Source organism: Pleurodeles waltl, chromosome 5 (assembly GCF_031143425.1).
Source record: "Pleurodeles waltl isolate 20211129_DDA chromosome 5, aPleWal1.hap1.20221129, whole genome shotgun sequence".
Taxonomy (NCBI): Eukaryota; Metazoa; Chordata; class Amphibia; order Caudata; family Salamandridae; genus Pleurodeles; species Pleurodeles waltl.
This window is the reverse complement of record NC_090444.1, coordinates 212770158-212795489: the sequence shown is the minus strand read 5'-3', so window position 1 is coordinate 212795489 and position 25332 is coordinate 212770158. Positions and strand designations below refer to the sequence as shown.

At 42.5% G+C, this 25332-nt stretch overlaps 1 protein-coding gene across 1 annotated transcript in view; it reads left to right on the top strand.

The window, feature by feature from the left end:
- Positions 1-25084, top strand: part of FLVCR1 (FLVCR choline and heme transporter 1) — a 113359-nt gene extending 88275 nt beyond the window's left edge. Inside the window, exons 7-10 of the mRNA XM_069233912.1 lie at positions 6639-6744; positions 9357-9468; positions 16006-16073; positions 17593-25084. Coding sequence (XP_069090013.1) covers positions 6639-6744; positions 9357-9468; positions 16006-16073; positions 17593-17667 — 361 coding nt within the window. The 3' untranslated portion in view covers positions 17668-25084. The remainder of the gene's footprint in view (positions 1-6638; positions 6745-9356; positions 9469-16005; positions 16074-17592) is intronic.
- The last annotated feature ends 248 nt before the right edge of the window (positions 25085-25332 follow it).

Sequence of the window (25332 nt, the reverse complement as noted above, 5' to 3'; positions counted from 1 at the left end):
ATCTAGGGTCACTTATTACCTAATGTACACAATGTACCTGTTTTACTGTACTGTTCCTTCTCAGGTGGCACTTAAAGAAGCAACCAGTGACAAGGACCACGTAAATCCTGATGCCATCCAAAAAAAAATCACATGTATTCACAAAGATCCCATAGTCAATTCAACTAACTTCAAAATATTCCTTCTAGTGTAAGAAGCATCTTAACTCTAGACCTGTTAAGAAGGGCTCTTTTGGCCAACCACAGACATTTTTGTTTAACTGGGCTGTGTAATACAGTGAATGGTGAAGATTTGATTATTTAGTGGAATGGATGTTGGGACAATCTACAAGATGATGGAATGAGTAGATTACAAGACCTATACAGTACTGTCCACATAGTCAGTCATTGCCGGGACCTTTTGTGTTTTTTTGAGGGTGAACTGAAATAGAGAAAGGTGGTTTTCTAAGCTGATTTGGCAAAAACAAATGTTTTGTTGAGAGCCCTGAATTTCCATGAGTTAAGTTGTTGGTGAATGTGATCCCACAGAGAATTAGTAGGATTTTGGGCCAAAGACAGGTAAGTCATTTGGCAGGGAGTTTGAGAATATTCAATATTACAGATCTAGTTTAGACATCAGTTGCGGTTGTGGCCTTCAGGTGGTTACTGTTGTAGTTTATATAGAATAAAATGTGATTGTAGTTTGTATAGAATTAAATATGATTGATGGTGTTCCCAAATGTGTGTGATGGCATTTATCTGTAGCATGGATAAGGCCACCCCTTTTTTTTTCCTTACTGCAGGAACCAAGATCAGTACATTGAAGTGTAATGTAAGTAAAACACTACCAGAGAAGGAAGTGTTGCTTATAGGAAGTTTTCATGATAACCCAGTCAGATACCTAGCTGTTCTTAGAAACAAGTCCCACTGGGGGCTTAGCTGCACTTGGCGTTTGAAGAATGGAACTGAGCAGAATGCAGACGGCACTGCCAGATAATGCTACCATGGTGGACTGATTTCGCTGGATCCTGGCGGTAACATGAAGTCACTTAAAAGGTGTGGAGGCGAGGAGTAAGCGAGCAACCTAGTGGTGGACTGCTGAGTTCTACTCCTGCCCTTCCACTCCCCCCCACCATTCTCTGGTGGTATTTCCACTCATTACTCCTGTGAGTGGGACAACTTTTTACTACATATTGCTTATTGTAGCAGCTAGGTGGTTCATTAGGACTTTTAGGTGGTGGCTGTAAAGGGTCCTACATCCTACCAACACCGTGATGTATCTATCACCTTCCACTTACTTTGTATCATGGCCTGTTGTGAAATATGCCTTGTTTGTGTGTGTGAGGTGGGGGCAGCCCCTGGCATGACTAGTGACTTTGTTTTGTTGCAAAAATGATTATTGACCACCTGGTCCCTTTTTTTTTTTAGAATTCCCTAAACTCCTGACCGGTCAGTATAATTAAAACCTGGCTTTGGACCCACTCTGACAAGATGGTGATTTAGGTAATATTTTGAACCTCATCATGTTCAGCCTCTGCAAATCCAAATGGGTACCATTGATGCAGAGATCATCAATACAGAGGGCAAGCTTGACATGTTAAGGATGGGAGAGGCTGGAGAATAAATCAGCAACATGGAGGCCGAGCCTAAGGAGGGGGCAGCAGGAGCTGTACACACTGCATTAAATGCAGCAGGCCTGAAGAGGTGTAGAATAGAATGTGCAAATATAAAGTTCACGCTGGGGTCTGCTGTAAGTAAAAGAGCCAGAGATGATTACAAATGCCCCAGCTCAGTCAATGCAAGATACTTTGAGGGCTAATTTCCTGTGACAATCTGCTCTTGAAGAAGGGCACATTGGAGCCCCAAATGTTTGCCAGTATCTGGGGTCCTTCCAAGACCAGTGCCACGGCACCTGGTGGGAGAGCAAGTCAGAGAGAGTATTCTTTGTGCAGCCTGGATTAAGCAGGCTATATAATTTAACTCATTGTGGGCTCTCATACCACCTTGATTTAAGCCAACAGGGGCCACAGGACTCATGTTTAGTCTACCATGCCTCAATTACAGTTATGTCAATTGTTTGTATGTAAAAACAACTCTGAATGCAGGCTTGTCCTCGCTTAATTGTTTTTGCAGGGGATAATCTTTGTTTCCATTGCAGGTGCAGGATGGATGCAAGTCTCATTAAGGCTCAGCTCCTTCCTACGTGTACATTAATCGTCAAAGCGTACGCACCAGGTATTTCTCTGCCCATCATACAGCACTTAGTTGCCTTGACCTTTGATGCAACTGACAGGAGGGGCTAAGGAGGCTCCTAGTAGCCATCTTGAAGTTGCCGGATGTGTAGCATGAGATATGCAAGAGTTTGTAGGTCTAGCCTTTGTAGTCTGAGTAACACCGTACCCTCCCTACCACCTAGCCTATCCGAGGACCTGGATGTGCAAAGCTCACCAAAGGAGAGAGATCCTCATCCAGTATCTATGATTGCATTCTAAGGGAGCTTCCTTGGTGGTTCAAGCACCTACTGCAGAGGCTCACGTGTCACTAGTCCAACAAGCCTGCCCAGGAACATTTCTTACACGGTCCTTCACTGGATGTAGACACAGATTTTCCTTGTTTCAGTTTGCTAGCTAAAACAGTCAAGAAATGTTTACAATAACTGATTAGTTTGGTTCTTACCTATCTTTAAATAATGGTCAAGCTATTTTTTATCCAGATTGCTCCATTTTTTCTTACTTGATTTCAAGTTATGTTTATATATATATATCCTATCGGCAGTTCTAATTTTGTCAATGTGTAACTAGTGTTTTTGCTTCAATTAAATACTTTTACAAAATGACTTATATGCCATCAGTTTGATTCCTAAAATGAAGAATCAAATTGAGTCACAACCACACCTTCCTAATTACTATTCATTAGGTAGGTCACAAATCACAGGGATGAACAATATCAGAAGATCACCATGTCTGTGATTGATTTTCAATAAAGTAAACTTTTTTTTTAATTCGGGGCATTTTCCTTAAAGAAAACGGAACTGCACTTAAAAAGAAAAGTTTACTTTCTTTAACAATGTTTGGGAGTTGGCAGGGGTCCCATGGACCACTGCCTACTCTCCCTACCGTATTTTTTTTAATTGACAAAAGAGAAGGGATCCCAAAGGGATACCATCCCTTTTCAGTCTTGTTTACCACACCCCCTCCCCCATTGGGAGTTAATAACTTTTCAATGGTTTACAACTAGTATTTCAGTCTTAAACCATTCATACATATGGATCGAAATCGCTATTTAGAAGGGATGCCCACAACACGACTGTTCCCAATAGCAATTCCTTATCGATTTCTAAACGTATTTCTGGAGTTGGAAAAAAAGCTACTAACTCCTAAAACAGGTTTAGAAATGGATAACTACATTGCAAAAAAAATTTTGTGGTCGCAAACTCCAAAGTCGATCCTTTGAAATCATAAAAATGCTTTGTATATCTGGCTCTTAGTTCTATATATTTTAACTGTATTCCATAGAGTTTGACTCTTCGTGCATTCAGTAGTATCTCTAGCAGAGTTACACCTTCTGCTCTACCCCAGGTTATCTAAGGGGAGAACCAAGGTTACTAGAAGGAGCCTCTGTGAATAGCTACATTCACAGTGCTGTGGAAGCCAGCCTTTAGCACATCATGGTTTTGTTTCTCTCTTAGTTCCGTTCTGCATTTGGCCTGCAGTATAGCTGAGAATTCTAGAACCTAAGTAAAGATTTTATTAATGGTGGTTATCCCCGGGCATGTTTAGGACCAAGACCTACTTGACTTTTTCATGAAGGGTTCTCAAATTTCCAGCCTCATCTTTTCTCTCTAGCTGTGCTGTGAGGACAGTGAGTGTTCATATTGTTTCTTACAGGGCAATGAAGCTCACCCTGAAGCAGTGGCATTTTATTTTGTTTTATTTTTCTTTCATTTAGCACATTTATTTAGCACAGACCATGCCAGAGAGGTGAGAGTACCTTACAATGATCAAAACACATATATGCAAGAGAAAACCAGCAGACAGAAGAAAAAAACTAGCTGTTTCCATAACAAAACAGATAATAAATAATCCTGCAGTCAAGCCCCAGCCTATACGTTAGTCAAGAAAACAATCAGAGAGATAAGTTTTACCTTTTTCTAAATTGAGAGTACAGGGAAAGGGGACGTGGAGGTGACAGAATGTGCAGCCCTCGTAGAAGGACTGCACCCTTGGTTTTGTAGTCGCAGCAGTATGACCTGCCGAAACCTGTCAGGGAAAACACTGGGATTGTGATAATGACCACACAACTCATGATCCCCATTCTTGTGCAAACTTCTTTTTGAACTGGGATGATAATGAACTAAAGGTTTTGCGCCTCTTTTATGTGATGGAGGTAGCTCTACATATATCGCCATGACTGCCAGCGGTGGTGGTTGGCCTGGAAAAGGCCTTTGACACAGTAAGCTGGAAATACATTTGCTCTGCTTGGTAGAGTACATGTAGGGGACAGCATGTTGGCATGCTGACCTTGAATACTAACCCAACGGCGAGGATTCACACCAGCCGCGTTGTATCAGGCCAGTACCAAGTAGGCAGATGTACAAGACAACAATGCCCTCTCCCTTCACTAAGTTTTTCGCTGGTCATGGCAATAGTGGGGACATTGTGACTTCTGTATCGAGTCAACGCACACTGTATCCCTGTATGCTGATGATATGCATGCTCAATGCTATTTTCAGGCTTTGCTTTATTTTCCCAAATGAGTCTCCAGCAGCAGATGATTAGGATGAATGATGGGAGAAGGCTCAGAACAGCTTAATGGTGGGCAAAGGACTGCCAGTGGTGAACCTCTAGCTGCAAAGTGAAACCATCATTATCAAAGCCAACGGGTCTGGGTTTAATGTGTTATTGCGTGTAGTGTTAGCACATTAGAATGAGACCGGGAGGAAGGAGCTAGAAGAATCGGATACATAGATCTATAGTTGTAAATTAGTTTCTATGGAGTTCCAATGCAAGCACTCCATTGGGGGAAGAAGGGCAAATTTAAACAGCCAATGGCATAAGGTGAGAGATGAATACTCCTCTGGGCTGAGCCAAGAAGTGACTGACAAATGTCTCAAGCCATAGCTGAACGATGGTGGGCAAAGAAAGCCAATGGTTCAAAGGGGCAGACATAAATCCAAACTCATGACTCACCTTAAGTATATCATAAACAATAGGGCTGTTTAGCAGTTGGACTGTCGCCCCCAGAACTAAAAAGAAACAGAGGTGCATCCTCGCTAGAGGGTGTGCCAAGCAGCCAGGTTTTACAATCCTTCATTCATTTGTTCCCTAACTATACCTCCGAGTCGGGGAATTGTGTATAAAAACTGCAATTGCTTAATTAATTTATTTAAATGATGAAGGTAATATGGGTAGAACATTATTACAGGTATGTTTAATTACATTTAAGCATACTTAAACAGAGTGCATAGGGACAGTGGTTTACCACAGCTGTTATGATGGTTCAGTAACTTGGCTCTTACGCCAAGAAAATAATTGAACCTCCTTGTTTACTTCTGCATGGACGCAGTTAATCACAATTTTGCGTCAACTGTATTCGCAAGCAAGGAATGTGCAAACTGCACACCAAATGGTTTGTGAATGGAAATGCCATTGACGATGTAGTATCGTGTAGTAATAGGTCACAATGCAAAGTGTCCATTTGTAAGGGATAAAAAAAAAAACACAATTGAATATTCAGTTTGCAGCCCCCTGTGATTTGTCAATGGGAATGGAAACCAGCAAAGCACAACAGACCACCATCCCTGCACAGCAGACCTCCATCCCTGCACAGCAGACCACCATCCCAGCATGTCCTCTCCCAAACAGGAAACATTTTTGTTATAAGCAGTTTGTGTGCTGCTATTAAAAAAACGTTTTTCTCGTTTGGGAAGATGACTGTGGAGAAGGCAGAGGTTCTGAGGACCACTTCTTACCCCACCTGAGGCCACCAACACAACAGCTTCTCCTCTGCAAATGTGTTACCACCTGGACTGAGGTGTCAGTAACTGATCATTGGTTTGTGACCACGATTTCAGCCACAAGCCATTGAAACATCCTTTCCCCATTCGCAATAGGAGGGGGATGCCCCTTTCATGATCTCTTCTGTTTGGATACGAAAAGGGTCACAAGCGGAAAGTCTGAGAGACTGTTCCAGCCCATTGAAAGGGCTTTGTAAATTGTGAAAAGCCCATTTGAGATCTCAAACACTGTGATCTTTCCAATCACGGAGTTTGCGACCACAAAAGGGCTTTGGACGTCAGGCACGATGAAGCGCTGGCATGATTGGGGTGCATATCACGAATGATCAGTTAAAACCATTGCACAGAGAGAGCTGTATTAACAGAATGCAGCAAAATGTAAGCACTTGATATTATTTTTGTCAGAGGAGAAATTAAAATCAAAATTTTCCATTTGCAGCCAGGTGCTTATCGTTGAGACCAAGCATTTTTTTGCACTAGTGCACACATTGTAGGCATTACATAATGCTACCTGCGTCATTTGAGAAAACAATACAGATCTAAGTGCTCAAATGTATTTGACCCGAGTACAATGTTTCATTACTGCTTTATTCTACTCCATATGAATTGTAAAAATTGAATTCCTTTTTAATTGATGTTTTCAGTTTCTTCATGACGGGGTATCTACCGCTTGGATTTGAGTTTGCAGTAGAAATCACGTACCCAGAGTCCGAGGGTACTTCATCAGGGCTTCTCAACGCTTCTGCTCAGGTAAGGAATCTTGGTCCTGCTTAAGAACAGAAATAGGTCTTTGCAAGCTTGGCTTAAAGTAGCATTGTTTGATGTTTTTTCATCTACTGACTTCAATAATAATAATGATAATAATGTGATATCTGCATGTCAAACAAGTCTTTAGGCACCTGCCATGTCCCAGAGTGCCATTAAAAGGTCTGTGGGTGCAAATACACCCTCTTCTTCCCATTTTAACTAGCAGTAACACCTCCCTACCTGGTGGTGAAGAACCCATCACAGGTCGCAAGAGATCTCATTCTTTCTGGGTGCAGACGATTTCCCCATTCTTGATGCAAATTAAGTGGTTCCCCCTTCTGTACGCATGAGTCTCACATCAGGATACAAGAGACCATCAACCCTCTCTTGTCAGTAGAAAGATCCTTCCTGCATTAGACATTCTCTACCTTCTCCTTTCTTTCAGCTCTTCAAGGCTTGGACAGAGGGCCCTCTTCAAATAGGGGATGCTCTTATGGAATCTCCCTGCATACTCTGGTTGCCAACCTTAGTGTAATTTTCACCATGTGACCATACAGGAATAAGGGGGTAAGGCCATAGCAATTGGGTCTTTGGTCCCCGTGCACCTCCTAAACAGTCAGACCTACATTGGAGCCTCCTTTCATGCCTTGGGGAGGTTTTAATTGGACCCCCAGCTATGCAGAGCATTCACACACGAGCTAGAAACCTATTTTGTGCAAGGGTTTACAGCTTACTGTGTGACAGCGCTCTCTGCTGGATTGTTGTTTGATGACTGAAGAAACTGAGTGCCAAACGACAGCAGCATGTGAGTTGGCAGGCGAGATACAGTCTGCTGAGTCACAGTACTACACCTGCTCTGGCAGAGAGTGCGCATGTCCAGATCAGTTCCCTTCTTCATCTGCTCGTCCCACCAGCACTCATCTTTAAGGCAGTCAAATCACGCAAGATCCCAGCATGGGACGGCAGGCATCACCTTCTGTAAACGTTTGGTGCAAGCACAATTCATTTGCCTTTTTTAATGCCACTTTCCTGGCATGCAGTGAGCAGTGACTCTGCCTGACCGTGTGTGTTTAGTGACTTATGCGACAGCAGTTTGTGTGGAGTACCCATGTGCTGGCAATGTGTAGGCAGTAACTGATGATTAAGAATGTTCCATGTGCCAGCTGGGTGTCTCAGACTTGCCAGTTCTTTTAGAGTTCCGCTTTGGGTAAGGTAGATGTTTGTCCTTCATAATTACATACATGTACCTTGTACCTTCATTAGCAATAAGGACCATACTCATCCTTCTCCGGTGACTAATGGTCAAACTGTCGCCCTTAGCCCCTGTGAGTTTAAAACCGGTGTTTGGTAATAAGGTGCCCCCATGTCTGCCTCCCTTCCCCCAACTTTTGCTTGTTCAGCCTACTCCTGTCTCTACAAAAGCTTGCGATTTTGTGTTCAAAATCCCGTCTGTGGTTCTGCTACTAGTATTTAGGTAAGTCACATGCTCTTGTCCCAAGGTAAACCAAGACATAAGGCCAGATTCTTGACTAGGCTGCTTCCAATGCAGTGCTTTGTGTGGCACTGCGAGCAGCCTCAACCTTTGCTTTGCAAAAGCCCTGCTGTAGTTTGCTGTACGTGAGTCGGTTCTGGTTTCTTTACCTGTCTCTGCTGTTCATGGAAGGCCTTGCAGCTGGTTGCTGAAGGCCACACTACTTGCTAATGAAGTCCCCGCTGCTGCTTGCTAAAGGCCTCACTGCTGGTTGCTGATAGCCTCGCTGCTGGTTGCTGAAGGCCTCATTGCGGTTTGCTGAGGTCCTTACTACTGGTTGCGGAAGTCTTCATTGCTGGTTGCTGAGTGCCTTGCTGCTGGTTGCTGAAGTCCTCACTGCCGGTTGCTGAAGGCCTGACTGCTGGTTTCTGAGTGCCTCACTGCTGGTTGCTTAAGTCTTCACTGCCGGTTGCTGAAGGCCTCGCTGCCGGTTGCTGAGTGCCTTGCTCATGGTTGCTTAAGTCTTCACTTCTGGTTGCTGAAGGCCTCGCTGCCGGTTGCTGAAGGCCTGACTGCTGGTTTCTGAGTGCCTCACTGCTGGTTGCTTAAGTCTTCACTGCTGGTTGCTGAAGGCCTCGCTGCCGGTTGCTGAGTGCCTTGCTCATGGTTGCTTAAGTCTTCACTTCTGGTTGCTGAAGGCCTCGCTGCCGGTTGCTGAGTGCCTTGCTCATGGTTGCTTAAGTCTTCACTTCTGGTTGCTGAAGGCCTCGCTGCCGGTTGCTGAGTGCCTTGCTCATGGTTGCTTAAGTCTTCACTTCTGGTTGCTGAAGGCCTCGCTGCCGGTTGCTGAGTGTCTTGCTCATGGTTGCTGAAGTCTTCACTTCTGGTTGCTGAAGGCATTGGTGCTGGTTGCTGAGGGCCTCGATGCTGGTTGCTTCATTCCTTGCTTCTGGTTGTTGAAGACCTTACTGCCGTTTGTTGAAGGCCTTGCTTCTGGGTGTTGGAGGCGTTAATATTGGTTGCTGGTGGCCTCACTGCTGGTTGCTCCGAGGCAGAATTTTAGTACTGCCTACTTAATAAAACATTCAAGTTTCTTTGCAATAGTGGACTGATCTGATAGTTACAATGCATTCTTCTGTTTCAGATATTTGGGATCCTTTTCACCTTGGCTCAGGGAAAGCTCACAACAGACTATAATCCTCTGGCTGGAAACATTTTCCTCTGTGCTTGGATGTTTGTAGGAATCATTTTAACAGGTGAGTGCATCTCAGCGAGATAATAACTATGTTAAGAGGTTATCAGTGTGTACTCTAATAGCTTATTAGACTTCTTAGGTTAATGATATATTCACAGGTGGGTGACTGTACAATTTATTTTCCTATCACTAAACAGTGTTTGTTCATCCTCAAGAGTAAACTTTGAATGTTTCTCTGTTTGCACAGAAAAACTGTGCACTACATTCCAGAGGAAAAGATTATGTGGGTAAAGCTCTCTAGTACCTAAGGGAATGATTCAGAACAGGATGGAGTGGTTTCTCCACAGGAGATTCAGAGCTCATACAGTGCAGATTTGTTTCTGTGCTCAAATTCCCCCTCCTGAGACCAGGGGCGTAGGTTCTGGGGAAGGAGGAGGGGCGGTGGGGGTTGTTCCACCCCCCTAATAAATGTATTTTGTGATAAATAGTTGTACGCAGGTGCTTTAAGTCGGGTATGGTAAGGTGTCTGTCAGATTTAACCAGCAATTTTTACAGACAGACAAAAACGAAGACACACTCTCTCCCTCTCTTTGTGTGGAAAGACTTCAAAAATGTTGGTTATTTCACAAAATAATTAGTTTTCTCTCACTTAGTACACCTACCACAGACCACTCCCTTTCCACTGCCTCTTAAGCCCCTCTTTTGCGCCTTGTCTGTAGTAGAATACATTTTGACATCATATACTAGTGTAAATGTCAGGAAATCTGAAGCTAACACTCTCTCCCCAATCATGCTGACCAAGCTACGCCCCTGCCTGAGTCGGGGTTAAACGTGGTAAAGAGCCCAGTAATCGGGCCACTGGAATTATGTGGCAGGGGAGCGCCAAATTATTCAGCAGGGTTCACTAAATTATGCAACAGGCTTCTCTAAATTATGCAGCATGATTTATTCAGCTTCTTGGCAACTCTGGTGCCGACACAAATTGTCAGCTGTTAGACCCACCCTCTATATAGTGTGTGGATATGAGGATACATTGATATGCACTTTAAATAGGGCAGACAGGACATCTACTGTTTTTTGTTGGATGTCCTGCATCCTCCAAACTGTAAATAATCTCTGTCTTTTTTTTTATACTCTATGGATGTTTTACTATTAAAGGGCTTTTCTTAGTGACATTTTTAATTACTATCTGCATTTCTGTCTCATGTTGTGGGGGTTTCTAATGGGAGGATGATCTGCTCTAAAGATAGCCATAGCCTGTTGCTCATCTTTCTGTTTGTTAGCATAAAGATTGATAATAAAGCACACATATTCACTGTAGTCAGTGTTACTTTCCACTTCTGTTTTCAAAGACAGGCACCAGTAAACTGCCCAATCCTTCCTTATTAGAAATAACTGGTCTAGGTCTGTCTATCATTTTTGTACTAGTTCCACACTTTTTTGTTTTTTCTTCACCCAGGCATAGGATTACATTTTATCTGAAGCATAAATCGAAAATGAGCTTCCATCGAGTTTTTGCCATGTTTGAGTGAATGTTACATTTATGTGAAGTTTTCTAAGAGTTGCATGTGTGGTCTGGGAAATCCGAACAATCACACATTTCCTGGAGCACTCACATGCATATATCTTCCTGCAAAATTGTAAGCTGGAGGGCATTTTGCAGAAACCGAATATGTGTGTATTTATTTAGTAAATGCTTATATTTTGTGTTTCTCCACTCATTCCACCCATGAAGAAACTGTTCCCTAACCCCACCTTTGAAAAGGACTTGCTCCTTCCAGGTGTAAATCTTCATGTCTTTCCAGGGTAGGAAAGTATCTAAAATGTTTGGTGAATAGTCCGAGACTTGCAAGTTAATTGGTGTTCACCAATTTTAACACGTGGACCCATCCAAAAGCTCTCCTAGTCCCCCAAAAACTAGGTATGCAAATGTAGAAAACTCCTGCCCTCCTGGCAAATTTTCAGTTTTGTGAAAACCAGTTTTCTGAGAGCATTGGTGTGTTATTCATAATTCTGTGATCAGGAATGATTACATTTTTGTATCTATGGTATACTTAGCTACACAATGCAATTAAGAACTTGACTGATACCAATTAGCTGTCAATCCTGTTACCAGACGTAGCAAGTGCCAACTAATGCAAGACATAAACATTTCTGTGTATCTGTCACTTGTAATACGGTGGGAAGGCTATTTGTCATGTTTGTGACAGAGTAAACTGTCCGCTGAACTCTAAATCAGGCCCTAAGTGATTTGTGCAGAATCATAGTATGTTGAGTTGACATCTGGGCTCGTACCTGGTTCCCCAGTTCCATAGTCAGTAACTGTGGCTCTTGCTGGTAGGCCACATTCCCTGGCCGTTACCTATATTAAATACCTTCTCTTGTATTATCGTTATCATTTCCTGGTTGAAATTTAGAGGCAGATGCACTGTGAGACAGGTCGCAAAAAGTGGTTGCGAATTGTGCACTAACTTTTTACAACCTGTCTCTGATTTTGCGATGTGACCTACGTACTAATAGGTTGATTTGAAAAATCTCCAGTCAGAGGGGTTGAGAATGACTTGTCAACTGGATTTTAATTAGGTAGGTCTTTACTTGCAAACCCCTGCAATTGGCCACAAACACGGGGGTGGTGGCCTGCAAGGGAGAGCAGACCACCATCCTTGTCTTTGCATTCACAAACATGAAACTTAAAGGTACTGGTGTGGCATCAGAAGGAGCGGGCAGTGGTTCACTGTTGCCCTGGACACCTTCCCTTTTGAGAATCAGTTATCACCTTCTTTGAGGTCACAAACTATTAACAAATACCACTGGACTTACAATTAGGAGTGGATGCCCCTTAGTATGTATGTATGTATGTATGTATGTATGTATGTATCTATGTGGTATTTCTGTAGTGCAAATCTAGCCAGTAGGCAGCTGAGCATTGCCCAAAGGCAAAAACAACCATAAAGTCAATGAGTGATAGACATATTTCATGTCTCCTCCTTCAAATGGATAGCAAAACCCATTTTGTGAGTTGGATAAACTTCTTCGAATCGCTCAGTGGGTTTAATAAATACTAAAAAGCCGTTTTGTAGCCGCAACCCATCTGGTTATGCAAATCCCAGGCTTTCTAGTCACAAAATTGGTTCGTATATTCTACCATAATTTCTTAAGGGGAACATTTCCCCTTCCAAATCAAGACTGTGTCAAAAGGACACTGCTGCTGTGATCAGTAGCAACATGTATGACGACTACAGTGAATAAAATGAAGTGAAGATGAATAAATAAATTCTTTGCAGTACAGATGCTTACCTAAATGAGATACTAGTGTACGGTCCAGCTACCACATGCTCTTCTACTATGAGAGGAGACGAGCGAAGTAGAGGATGGACATCCACGTGTACTTCAGATTACAACCCTGCTGAGTTCAATGCTGTTGTATAATAACAAAAGTGGGGCTCAGCAGTGAGCAAGACAATTTGTACTTGGGAGGAAAGGTGGCATGCCAGGACACCGATTGTCTTTATTTTGATGGGATGGGGGACAATTCTTGATGATTGTTTAAGAAATATTCTCAATAAATGTTAAATACAAAATAAGATATTCTTTTTCAATAGTGTTGGTGAAGGAAATATATATGGTATAGTATAAAAGCTAGAATCCTAGTGGAACAGAGAACTAGCAAAGTACTTGACATGGAACCTTCTTACAAAAGTATAGTTGTGATCATTGAGTTTGGTGGACACGCCCATTTTGATCCTCGCCTGATAGTTGAGCTTATTTATCCCTATGGTAAAGAAAAGTAGTAAATTGCAGGAAATTAACAAAAGTAACATCCCTTACACACATTTACAGGATTGAACTATGAGCCTGATTCACAAATAGTTTGCTCTAACTTACTCTCTTAGTACTCTTGGCTTACTATTAAATTCCAGGAGTAAGCCAGAAATATTACAAGAGTAAATCTCACAGGACAGAGTCTGTAAATAGGGCACAATGTTTTGTCGAGGAAGTGGCAGTAAGTCATGCAAAGGAAATATGTGTGATGCAGCCCAATTTCTAAGCACAATTGATTCCTTAGTTTAAGTTCAATCACTATTATAACTGTGAAGAAAGGCCCCTTTTGGCATGTTTGGCCCCCACTTTTTGCCTGGTACTTGATGTAGTCTCAAAGTTGTGAGTACTCAGGGTCCCTGCTAACCAGGTTCCCTGGGCCAGATCTCTTTCCATAAAACTGTTGTGATGCATTGGCACAATTGGCAACACCTTTAGCTGCTGCTAGGTAGGCCCCTGAGGGCAGCAGCACAGATTGTGCCACCCTCTAGGGCCATACATCCAGAAGCACCCAGCACCTCCATTGCATGCTGAGTGTTCTGTGGCAATCCTAAAAGACAAACTAGACATGGCACACAGCCTGTGTGACCTGTCCTCTAAACGCTGCATGCACTATAGGTAAGTCACCCCTCTGGCAGGCCTTCCAACCATAAGGCAGGGTGCACTATATGGTATTTGTGGGCATAGATGCCTGAGCAATATGCCCCTACTTTGTCCTTGCCAAACCTGGGACATAGTAAGTGAACAGGGCAGCCATTTTAATGCATGTGCTGGACACTGGCCAGTACAAGTTTCACTGCTACATGATGGCTACTCTGAACCCTGGGGTGCTTGGTATCAAACAACTCAGAATGATAAATCCAAACTGGTACCAGTATTGGATTTATTACAAAATGTACTCAGGGGTCACCTTAGAGGTGCCCCCTGCAAAAGCTAACTACCCTTGCATGGTTGCTGGACGGTCCCAACCAGCCTGCCACCACCAGACAAGATTCTTAGTCCCTGGGGGGAGAGATCCTGCTCTCTGAAATGCAGGACAAAGCCCTTCCTGGGTGAAGGTGCTAACACTCCCTCCCTCAGAAATGTGCACTGCCCTGCTAGCGAGATTCAAAGTGCTCACTGCCTGGAAACTTGACTCCCAGGCCTGCTGCTAGCAGCAGATGGCTGCCCCTTTTGCAAACCCCCACTTTTGGCGAGAGCAACAGCAGGAAACCAGACAACGGACAGGAGGAGTGGTCAGTCCTGGCTTGCACCACCCCTAAGGTGTTGCATGCGAAGTGACCTCTCCATTTCTTTTTACTCTATATTGCATCGAAGGAAAATAGCCAATCACGTGTAGGGAAGGGACCTTTGCCCACAGGAAGTGGTCACATAGTGGATGTAGCCACCGTAAGGTAGATGACCCATTGGTCATTACTAGGTACCCAGTAAAACGCCCACTAAATACAGTATTTAATGGGCATCCCTAGACCAAGAAATCAGATTCCTAGGACAAAAGAAGACCAGCAATAAAGAAGCCCCAAGGCTCAAGAACTGAAGTCATGCTCCGCCAAGAAAAGGAGCCAAACCCTGCCTGCTGCACCCAGGACTTGACAATCACCGCTGAGGGGTTTCTTGGACATCGGACAGACTCTACAAACCCTCAGAGGACCTTCACCCTTCAAAAATTGCCAAATTCCTCCCTCCAGAGAGAAGACATCACTCTGCAACACCAAGAACCCAAAGACCCAGTGAAGGCCACTTCACTGACCGGCTGCTGACCAAGGATCCGGATGCTACAGCCAGACCAAACTTTGTCTGTCGGACCGTGAGGACAAACCCTGCCAGTGTGCCAAGTTTAGTGGCACTTCAATCCAGTGGTCAAACCGTGCAATAGCCCAAGGTACTGGTCACCTCATCTCAGACACCCATAAGGACAGTCCATTCTGGACTGAAAAAGGACCAGGAGAAAGCCCCAGTTGAGGGACTTCAGGAACCACCCGGGCCTCCCACCAGAGTGCCCCTGCTGACCTGCAAGTGACCCACCAATGTACCTATCTCCTGCTTCTAAGGGCACCTTTGTGCACAGTTCCTGGCTCACCGATTCGTTCTGCACCCAGCCGCCCTGTGTCCTGCACCAAAGATCCAACTGTGCCCTAAGGGCGCCCTACCCCTTGCGACCTCAGCACTCCAAGGGGACCCACCAGACTTACCTTTAAGCCCGCCTGTGCAGTGCTTCTCCACGTGGTCCCCCGCAGTGGCCTGGCACTAGCTCCATCGACTTTCGGCAGCTGCTCCCACCGGAACCAGGAGTCACCTGAACTTCTCCAGCTGGTCCAGGGTACCCATTGATTACCTCGACATACCTGCAAAAGGAGACATTGCCTGATTCACTGTACATTTTCAAATTCCATTGATTCCTATGGTGCAAAATTGCACACAAAAAACGTATTAAAACTTTAAAAACTCATAACATAAAAAGTATTTTTGTAAATTGGTCTCGAGTTATTCTTTTGAGTGTGTGACTTGATTTATTAGTACTGTGAATGCAGCAAATGCTTTGTACTTCTCCAAGATTAGTCTGACTGCTGACCAAGCTACCATAAAAATTAGAGCTTTAGGTGGTCTAGTTTTTACCTCTTGAAAACAACGTGTGGTTGCCTGAACCCCCTGCACAGTGTGCCTAGTTTGCACACTAAATAGAGGGTCAGGCTCCTAAATAATCTTTTTCAAATTACAGCCTACTCTTTACCGCGTATGCGTGGAGCATAATAATATATTTTTCTTCTATCCCATGCAGCCTTGATCAGATCTGATTTAAGAAGACATAATATTAATGCCGGGATTGTGAAGTACGAAGTGAAAGCAGTAAGTAATTTGTGTTATCTAATGCCTAGATGTGTACCGTTATGCAGCTGACTATGTAACCCCCTACCAACCACCAACTTTAGCAGGTTCTTGACCACCATGTTTGGTTTGTCAGCCCTTTTCATGGTTATGCCAGCTACAGGCTTTTAGCATTGGGAAAACTATGTTAGAAACTGGCTGTTGATTTGACTTTGGAGATCGACAGTCTGCCATGCTCAACCTACGTACTCTGGAATCCTTCCATCTCGGGCCCAGCTCCTGCTGCACTATAGAGCGCCCACATCCCACACAGGGCCATGAGTACAGCTTTGCCCCTTTCGCCTGATCCCTGGTCAGGCAGCACATCGACTTCTTTGATGGTTCTCCTCTTTCTTGGCCTTTTACCTAAATACCTCCATTCCCCTCACCCACCGTCATGTCAATGTTTTTGTTCTTGCCCTTCAGTAAAACCTTCCCACAATATGCATACTTTTTTTAATGCTTTGAGGAAAAACAGACATTTCTGTGCAGGGTTCTGGACTGTGCAACAACCTTCAATCCCATCTGACCAGAGGCATTAAAGATCTAGCTTTTAGGAAAGCCCTTAAATCCTCCTTTTTTACTAGGCCTCGCCCATGTAAACTCTACACTTTCTTTCAAGTCTACCTGCTATCTGTTGAGTAATCCAAGGGCTGTGTCGTAGCTTAGTTCCCTTCATTAGTAGTAAGAAACTAGGAAACAACGGACACGAGACAAGAAGATAAAGTTTCCTCCCCATGATCAGGCGATGAGATCATGTGGTGAAACCAAGAATAGAACTTAGATTTACACAGCGAACCGCTAGAATGCACCTTCCTCTGTTCTCATACAAACGCACTGTGCTTACATAGTAGTTGATAGGAGCACATATGTGAGTGGTAGGTTTAGGTTTTGTTTTTCTGCTTGTGCAATCACAGAAGTACAAAAATATATTCTGAACATCTTAGTTAACACCTAGCTTTGCCCTCAGAACTGACGCATACCTTCTGTTCCGTATATGTTTTATATTCCTAAGGGCATATAGGAGTGTTGAGTTTTGAATACTTTGTGTTACCATTTACCCCAGCTCATCTTCATGTGTTTTCCTTAATCTCAGTTTTATTGATTTGTCCTATGTACGTTAGTTGTCTTTTCCACGAATTTTGATGAGAGATGGTTCTTTGGTTGAGAGGGGGAGACATAGAGTGATAGAAATTGCAAGTTTTCTTTGATTTTTTGTTTCAAAGGGAGGGGGTTTTAGGGAGAAACCAAAGGACCAATGCAGTATTATTGCTTTTGTTCCGTTTGCTTGATTACAATGCTTTGGTTACAGTATGGCAACAGGCATTTATTGTAAGAGTAAGCCTACCTGTTCGATCCCTAACGCTCTAAAAGATTAAGGCTGAAGAAATCACACGCAGGGAGTGTAGAAAAAGACATCAGAATTTAGGGAGTTTGGAGCCCACTGGTGAAGCAGGGACAATGTGCTATGAACATACTGACTTTTCTATTTCTATAACAGGTTCCAGTTGAAGGTCCTGCTGAGCCCCAACTTAATGGAATTGTATTTCACGATCAGACGTCATCTTCCGTCTGAAAACAGAACTGTATTTAATGAAGCAAGACTTGACCAAGAATGGATATGACAGGCTGCCGAAGTTCTCAAAAAAGGAGCTTTTTTATTTATAGTCAAGTTATTTATTGAACATCTGTTGATAGTAATATGGTGTGAAATATAACATCGGACGCACTGCGCAAACCTTTTCATGCAAGGACATTGATCAATATGCACAATCATGCGGTTCAGCTTCGAGAAAAAGAATTGATTGTGTCAGAAGATAGAATATTTTTTGTCTTTTCCATTTCATCTGAAGAAGAAAAAATGATCACCGAAGAAGAAATGGACACGAGAGGAGAAATAATGAGCAACTTGCAATCAAAAAATGGGGCAGTGAAGGAATCAAAAATCCAATGCACTTGTTCTATGAGTCTAAGTTTACTTACTTTATCTAGTTTACTCGTGAAACAAAATGGCTGCAAATGCTTGTTGGCAACTGTAGAACAATCCAGAGGGACAGGAAAAGCAACCCAGAAAGTCAAATTTCCTGGTAATATAACAGAATAAGTTTAAAAAAAATTGGACAGTACATCAGCTTTCGAAACCCCACTGCTTTGTTTGGCTTGCGTGGTCTTGAAAGCTATTGTCGTCTTCCACCTGTGTAGTTATTTTGTCAGTTAAGTAAAAGGCATCCTCACCTACTACATAAAGAGATTTTCTTGGATTGACCTGCCAACAAAAACTGTTGAGTTCGAACAGTAATGCCATATGTTATATGTTAAACTTATCTATGGTCCAAAACATTTTATTGAACCACAACTATTTTACAAACCCCTCAGAGAGGTACTGTTGTGAAATTGATAAAAAGGTTAACATTGGTTTAGGGGAATCTGTAGGTTCTTGATAATGCATAGATCTATTGCATACAATTACATAAAGTCGACTGGATAGTCTTCTCCAGATACCAACAACACCCTTGATCCCACACCATCCTATCCTCTTTCTCTGGGTAGCCTGTACCATGCTTTCAGATACTGCCATTTTTTTCTAACTTTTCTAATGTTAGCCTTGTTGATGCTCTCCATCACATCCCACCATGTCTCTCCTTCCTACTATCCTTGGCGCCTCATTCCCCATCCATGACACAGGGATCCTGCTACTGGCTAGCACCATCATCATTTTGTCGCACCACTGGAAATATTTAAGTTCTTTACTACACTTGTACCAGAAACACATCATTTCACACTTAACTTATTTTTAGATCAACCTTCCATAATGTTAGCAATTTGTAATTACCCTGTTTGCAGACTTGCACTGTGTATTTGTCAACTTACTTTTTTCAATTCATTTAAATTTGTAAAACATTCTCCACAAATCTATATCACAATTTATGGCTGCATGATAACAGGATACCTTACATTCCAAAGCAGATTCAGTGGATTCTGAAAAGACCCATGATACAAGCAGTCATGAGGCAAACTGTTGTAACTTACATTTTCTTTTATTACAAAATACTTTTCTTATGTTTTTTTTTAAAGCTGGGCATTTGATTTTGAAACCTCTGTGAATAGAGAATGGCTATATGTTCACATAAAACACACAAGAGTTCTTTGGTTATATGCTAGGTGCCAGGAGCCAGGTCACCAGCAGTAGTTGTGAGCTCCACATACAGTTGTACAGCATGAGCTGTATCAACAGAGGAAAGTCCCCCTTCCCACTGTAAAGAAGCTGCACAACTTGTCACATGTTCTGAGTAAGGTAGCAGTCTCCTCTATTCCTTTGTCTCATTGGCTTAGCACACACATTGTTATATTATCTCTTCCAGTATTGAGGCTTTGTTTGTGCTTGGTTTTAATTCTCATGATTGTGGCACAATTACAAAGAACATAATAGGCGTGGTTCTGTTTGTGCTGCATCTTAGTGGTTGAAGCCTCTGGAAATAACAGTAAAGCCAGCAGGAAAAAAGCACTAAGAATTTTTGACTTTTATTTATCCTATAAATAGAGATGGCTTTTCTTGGCTTTATATTTTACCACGTTCCTCTTTGTGGTGGTTTTACTATGCTCTTCTTTGAGTTGGTATAACAGTGCCATCACTCTTTGAAGAAGAAACAAGGAAGACGGGACATGGGAAATAAAACAAGAAAATCTGTAAGGAGTGAGAAGGGGAAGAGGAAGAGATCACATGGCATCGGTAGGGTTACAAGGATATAGGATTAGGGGTAGTGACGTAGCATGCTACAAGCAGGTGTAGAGGTGATCATACTTATGCAGCAGTAGAAACTCAAGGGTATAGGCGGGGTAGAGATAGGCAAGGAAAAATGTAGGGTAGAGTATAAATAGCAAAAGAGATACCAGATTCGAGGTAAGGGCATGGGCTCTAGGGTATTGGTAGGGTGGAGGGGTTCAGGTCTACATGGGGCAGGAGTGTTGGCTATGTAAATTGGGATGCATATGATTCAAAAGGGACTTACTGTTAAAGCAAGAGGTGTATGCATTGGTGTAGTTAATAGGGTACAGACATGAGTATAGGTGTATAAGTACTGTTAGAGGTATTAGGCTAGAGGCAGGAGTAAGAGGACCGGGGTAGAGACAAAAACAGCCTAGTTTGAGAAGGGGAGAGGAACTGGCTGGGGAGCTAGAAAAGGAATAAGAAAAGAGAATAGTGGAGGGTGAACTCCTCCTCCCCCTCCCACACTCAACAAGAAGGTGAACAGAGTGGGCAAGGTGGGAGGGTTTACACCAGACAAGGATAACAAGCGACCATGTTGGCATGGAACAAATACTGCTCGAGTTTTTACCTGAGGACATTCACTAGGATGGATTTGACATCCAAACAATGTACCCAGAGAAAGTCATTCGTCTGGAAAAACCCGAAGAAAGTAGTTCATGGAGAAAGCTTCTCATTGAAACACAACCATTTGCCGGGTCTAATTAAGGATGGTTTAGGGCGACTCACATCAGTAGTCAATACATGTGTAGAATGCATTTTACGTGTCTCTGGCAGAAAAAAGTAACATCATTGTATTTTCTTTCTTTCTTAACAAACGTTTAACAAATACATTTTTAAAGTGGATTACTTTAATCAAATCTGATTTTCAAGTGAATATCTGTCTGTCTGTGTGTAGTTAAAAGGATTATAGCCCCATTAACTGCTCCACTGGCCACTGCTCGCCTTTTCAGACAAAACCAAAATGTATGTAACCGATAGACATTTCCCATTCGATGCTCTGACACAAACACCTTATTTGTGTGTGTTTGTGCTATACTGGAAGTGTGCCCTGCGCTTCACACAGGAGGCCCCAGGCAAAGGTGCAGAACTGGCAGTGCCAGGCTTCTCTTTCTGCAGGGCAGGGCCTGTTCTGAACCCTTTGCCTAGTGCTGGCAGCTGGCAGCTTACCACTGGATTTATCTCTGCACTCCAAATGAGTGCATTATTGTGCTTTCATATAGGTTTGGTTGACTTACCACTACCAAAGAAAAAATGTATTTTAAGTTGAAAGCAATGTTTCAACTTGGTTAGTTTTTTATTGGACTAGGTTTGGTACAACTTAAAGTTCTTGCTTTCAAAGAAAGTGTCTTATTTGTATTGATACAAATACTTGATTTTTATATTTAAACTGAGATTGTAACAAATGAACGCTGTAGTCAGGTCTGCACATCCAGGCACAGATTTTAGGGAACTCTTAGTTAGAGTCCAGTGATGGACAAGTATCTGACAGCCAAAGCTGAACTTCTCAAGCTGACAGTAAATGGTAGTGTTGTATTCTGTGAGTATCCAAATGTCCCATACCCCTGTACCATCATTGGTCATTTCTTGAATTTGTGTCTATCCCTGCAGCATTCTTTTATATAGTTTACTTAATTTATACCCCTCATAAACTGCTTTAGAACATAAGACGTTTGTGAGCTCCATTGGAAATAGTACACTGTCTATGCATCTCAGGTACTACTAAGGCTGGCATGTCTGTGTGCATGGCCTGCCAGCAAATGTTATTCATTGACAAAGTCAGCCATGGCGGGGGGAAGTGACGCTGTGGAGAGCTGCTGGTGTCTTTTACCAGGAGGAATTTATCACAATTAGAATATTCTTCCCTTGTAGAGTGGAATGTTCTATTAGTCTTACCAGTTGACCACAGCAGGCTCTTTAGACAATGAAGTTTAGTTTCCTTGTTAGCAGCCCAGAAGAAGGTAATAATTGCTAGAGCAGGCCTTTAATGTCTATCACAAAATAGTGTGGCGGTTGTAGGTAGAATACAATTTACAGTATTAGTACCGCAACATTACAGAATCAGACTCCGATTTGGATGCTACCGGAATTTCTGTGCAGGTGCAAGGAAGATCATTGTTATGGAAGAGGAAGCCTCGCGCACATAATAGTGTCATGCTTCATCATCAGCGACCTCTCCCCACCCTGGTAGGACAGTGCCACCAGGGCGGACTCGACCTCCCGTTGGACTCGGAGTGGGAGAGATTTCTTAGATAAAGTACTACTGGATAACGACAGGATCCAGGACAGTGATTTAAAAATACCTTACAGTTCCCAAGTCATGTACCTTTATTCTAAAGGGACCACCACAGGTACGATCAAAAATCAAGTGGGATGGTTGCTAGTATTACTCCCACCATCCAAATACAGGCCAACATGTTTCTGCCCTCACTCAGTAGCCCAAACGGGTCTGGGGCATTTGTCAGGGCCAAGGATCCCTCAATTTCTAGTCTCAGTCACTGTGTAAATTATAAATATATATTGAAAGATGGGTAGTTAATATACTCAGGTGAGTCCTACCGGAGGGAAAAATCAAATATTCATGACCCTACACATAGGGGATACCGGCTTCATGGTCAGGGAGGGGGCGATGTCCTTTGTAGTCACACTTACGTCAAAAGGTACTTCGCGCCTTTCCACCTATTCGTGCCCACTCCTTGCCGCTGGGCCCTCCTCTTCTCCCTTACAGGCATTAATGGTTCATACAGGCAGCTGTAGGGACTATAACACCACTGCTGATGCAGCCAATTATATAGTAAGCCATGACAATTGCACCATGTTTACAAAGATTTTCTAATGAGTGCTGGATATTCAAACAGGCTGAAAGAAATGGAAAACTAGAACTAGAGAATCGATAGCACCCCAACTACCACAATCCAAGACAAACAACTACAAAACAGAAGAAAAGTACACACATGACATGGGAGCTATTATTAAATTAAGTAATGTTATTACCATATCACGTTCCCATGTTTCTGATAGCATATACCTAAGTTCTCTCTCTCTCTCTCTCTCTCTCTCTCTCTCTCTCTCTCTCTCTCTCTCTCTCTCTCTCTCTTTCTCTTTCTCTCTGGGCCCTCTCCTGCAGCTTGCATCCATAGCTTCTAAGTTTGCCCTCAGGAGTGAGGTTTACTGCCACACATGAACATTAGAATCTTAGGAGCTCCTTTGAAGACAGTAGTGTCTCAGAGGGCATATAATGGCTGGTGAAGACCATTTTCTGCAATGTTCCAGTGTTTTAATTTATGTTTCTCCCTGTTTAATTTAGAATGTTTTGCCCTCAATTAGTGGAATGTTTTGATGGCCTTGCAGCCCTTCTGCCTTGAGCTAACTCTTTCTTTATAAGGCTGCTCTCCCATTATATGCCCTCACCTGTAACTTGGATTCATAATTTGGGGAGAGGGGCTTTATTAACCAGTCTAGCCTTGGCCTTTGAGCATTGAGCTATAATTCTATATTACTACTTCTGTTTTCCAGCTAACAGGTCAGTGATTTGATTTTCTGCCAATCCACTCATACATGAAAACAGCATCCTTGGGTCAGTGACTTTATGTGCCACTGTTCTCCTTTGCCAGCTAGAAGTATACAAAACTAGACAGACATACAATAATGGCTGAAGGGCATTATTATGTAGTAATTCTGTCTTAGCAGAGGTCTTCCACATTTATGAAGAAGTGCGGACATCTGTCAGTCCTGGATCACCCATTTGAAAATCAGGAGGGTTCGTCACACTTGTGTTACATTCAATGTCGTTCATACTTGAGAGAAAGGCCTGCACTCCCATATCCAACTGTGTACTGTACCTTTCTAAACGTGCACTGAGGGTCTGCCGAGTTCATAGCTGTCTCTTCTCGCACACTTCAGCAATCAGTAGATCATCTCGTCATTCATTTCCATTTTTATCCTTCCTCCAAGCTCACTTTGCTTTGCTTTTATGCTATTTGTTTGTCAGACAGTATGCTCCTCCCCTGTTTATGCTTTCGCTGATCTGTCCTGTTGGCGGTTACTTTACATATATATAAATAAAATACAGATTTACTTGAATAAAACAGAAGCCAAAAATGATTCATTGGCAGACTCGCCAATTTCAGCAGAGCATAACAAATTATCAACAGTGTTACAATCTATGTAAGCCTTCTTTAAAGGTATAAATGTGTACTTTTAGCATGTACCAGGAAGGACAGGAAGACCGGCTACCCTTTCAGAGGTCACCCTAGCAACGATGCAAACTTGATTGGTCTATCGCGCTTGTGCACCTCCTGTTAGGTATGATTAAAAGCACTAGCTATGCATATTGTAACAAGACCAGTACTTTGTAGTACTTTGTGAATTTTCTTCCTCCTCATTGAAAATATTTCAAGCTTTTTCTTGCGTCGTCCTTGATAGAGTAGGAAAACAATTTAGAATACTTTTCACAAATTTCCCTCGTTAAAGAGAAAATGTTAAGTTGCAGTCTTCTTTGAGGTTCACGGTTATTTCCCCATCAGTAGTGCTGGCATGATGTACAGCAATCTGGGTTGAAAGTTTCATGGCAACATCAGCTTCACCTGTAAAATGATGCAGGGAGCTGGACCTACCGAAGGTCATCAATGAAGGGTAGCGAGACACTGGATATTAATGATAGGTTTCTTGCCATTATGGTGATCACTAAATCAATAAGGGAATAAAACAAGACAGCATGTTACAGACAACATTCATTGCTGTTGGGCAGCAATCAGATGTTAAAAAAGGGAATGTAGTGATAGCAGAAAGCGCCTTTAGAACCTTACTACTTAGCCCATCTTTGAAAGAAAATTTGTCTCTGGTTAGTTTAGGTGATCACAGTTTCTGGCAAACTTTGAAACATGTTCCATATTTTGCTTGTCTCATCATTTCAAAGTAAACTGTATCTTCTCAGGTTATTATCTTTCAACTAGAATATACTATTGTACTCTGTTCATTGTACCAGACCTGTAAACTCAAGATGGGGACAATCTTTTTCATGCAGTGATCGCCTAGACATAAGACCTTGTAAAGGGATGAGTTCCTGCTTTAAATGTATATGCTTTGTGTGTACTTTTGATGTGCATTTTTTGTCATGTAAAGGGGGATTATTTGTTAGAAATGTGAACATTTAAAGTGTGTCCAAACCTCCTTCAGTAATCTGACTGTACTGTCCGTTTTCATTAAATCACTTGGCACTTTTTCATGTGGTTCTTGAATTATTTGCAATTAACAAACAACACTCATAAAAAGGAAAATGTTATATGTTGTATTTTTCCATTTGAACTGTTTATAGTTACTGACATTTGTGTGCTTTTAGTGAAAATGCTTTCAGTTAAGATTTACAGCTAAAAGTGTTTTTTAAAACACAGCTGCCCCCATTTTTAGTTCCCTGTTAAATCCACGAGATACTGGAGCCCAACTAATGATTCTGGCTAGTATCTACCAGAGCTC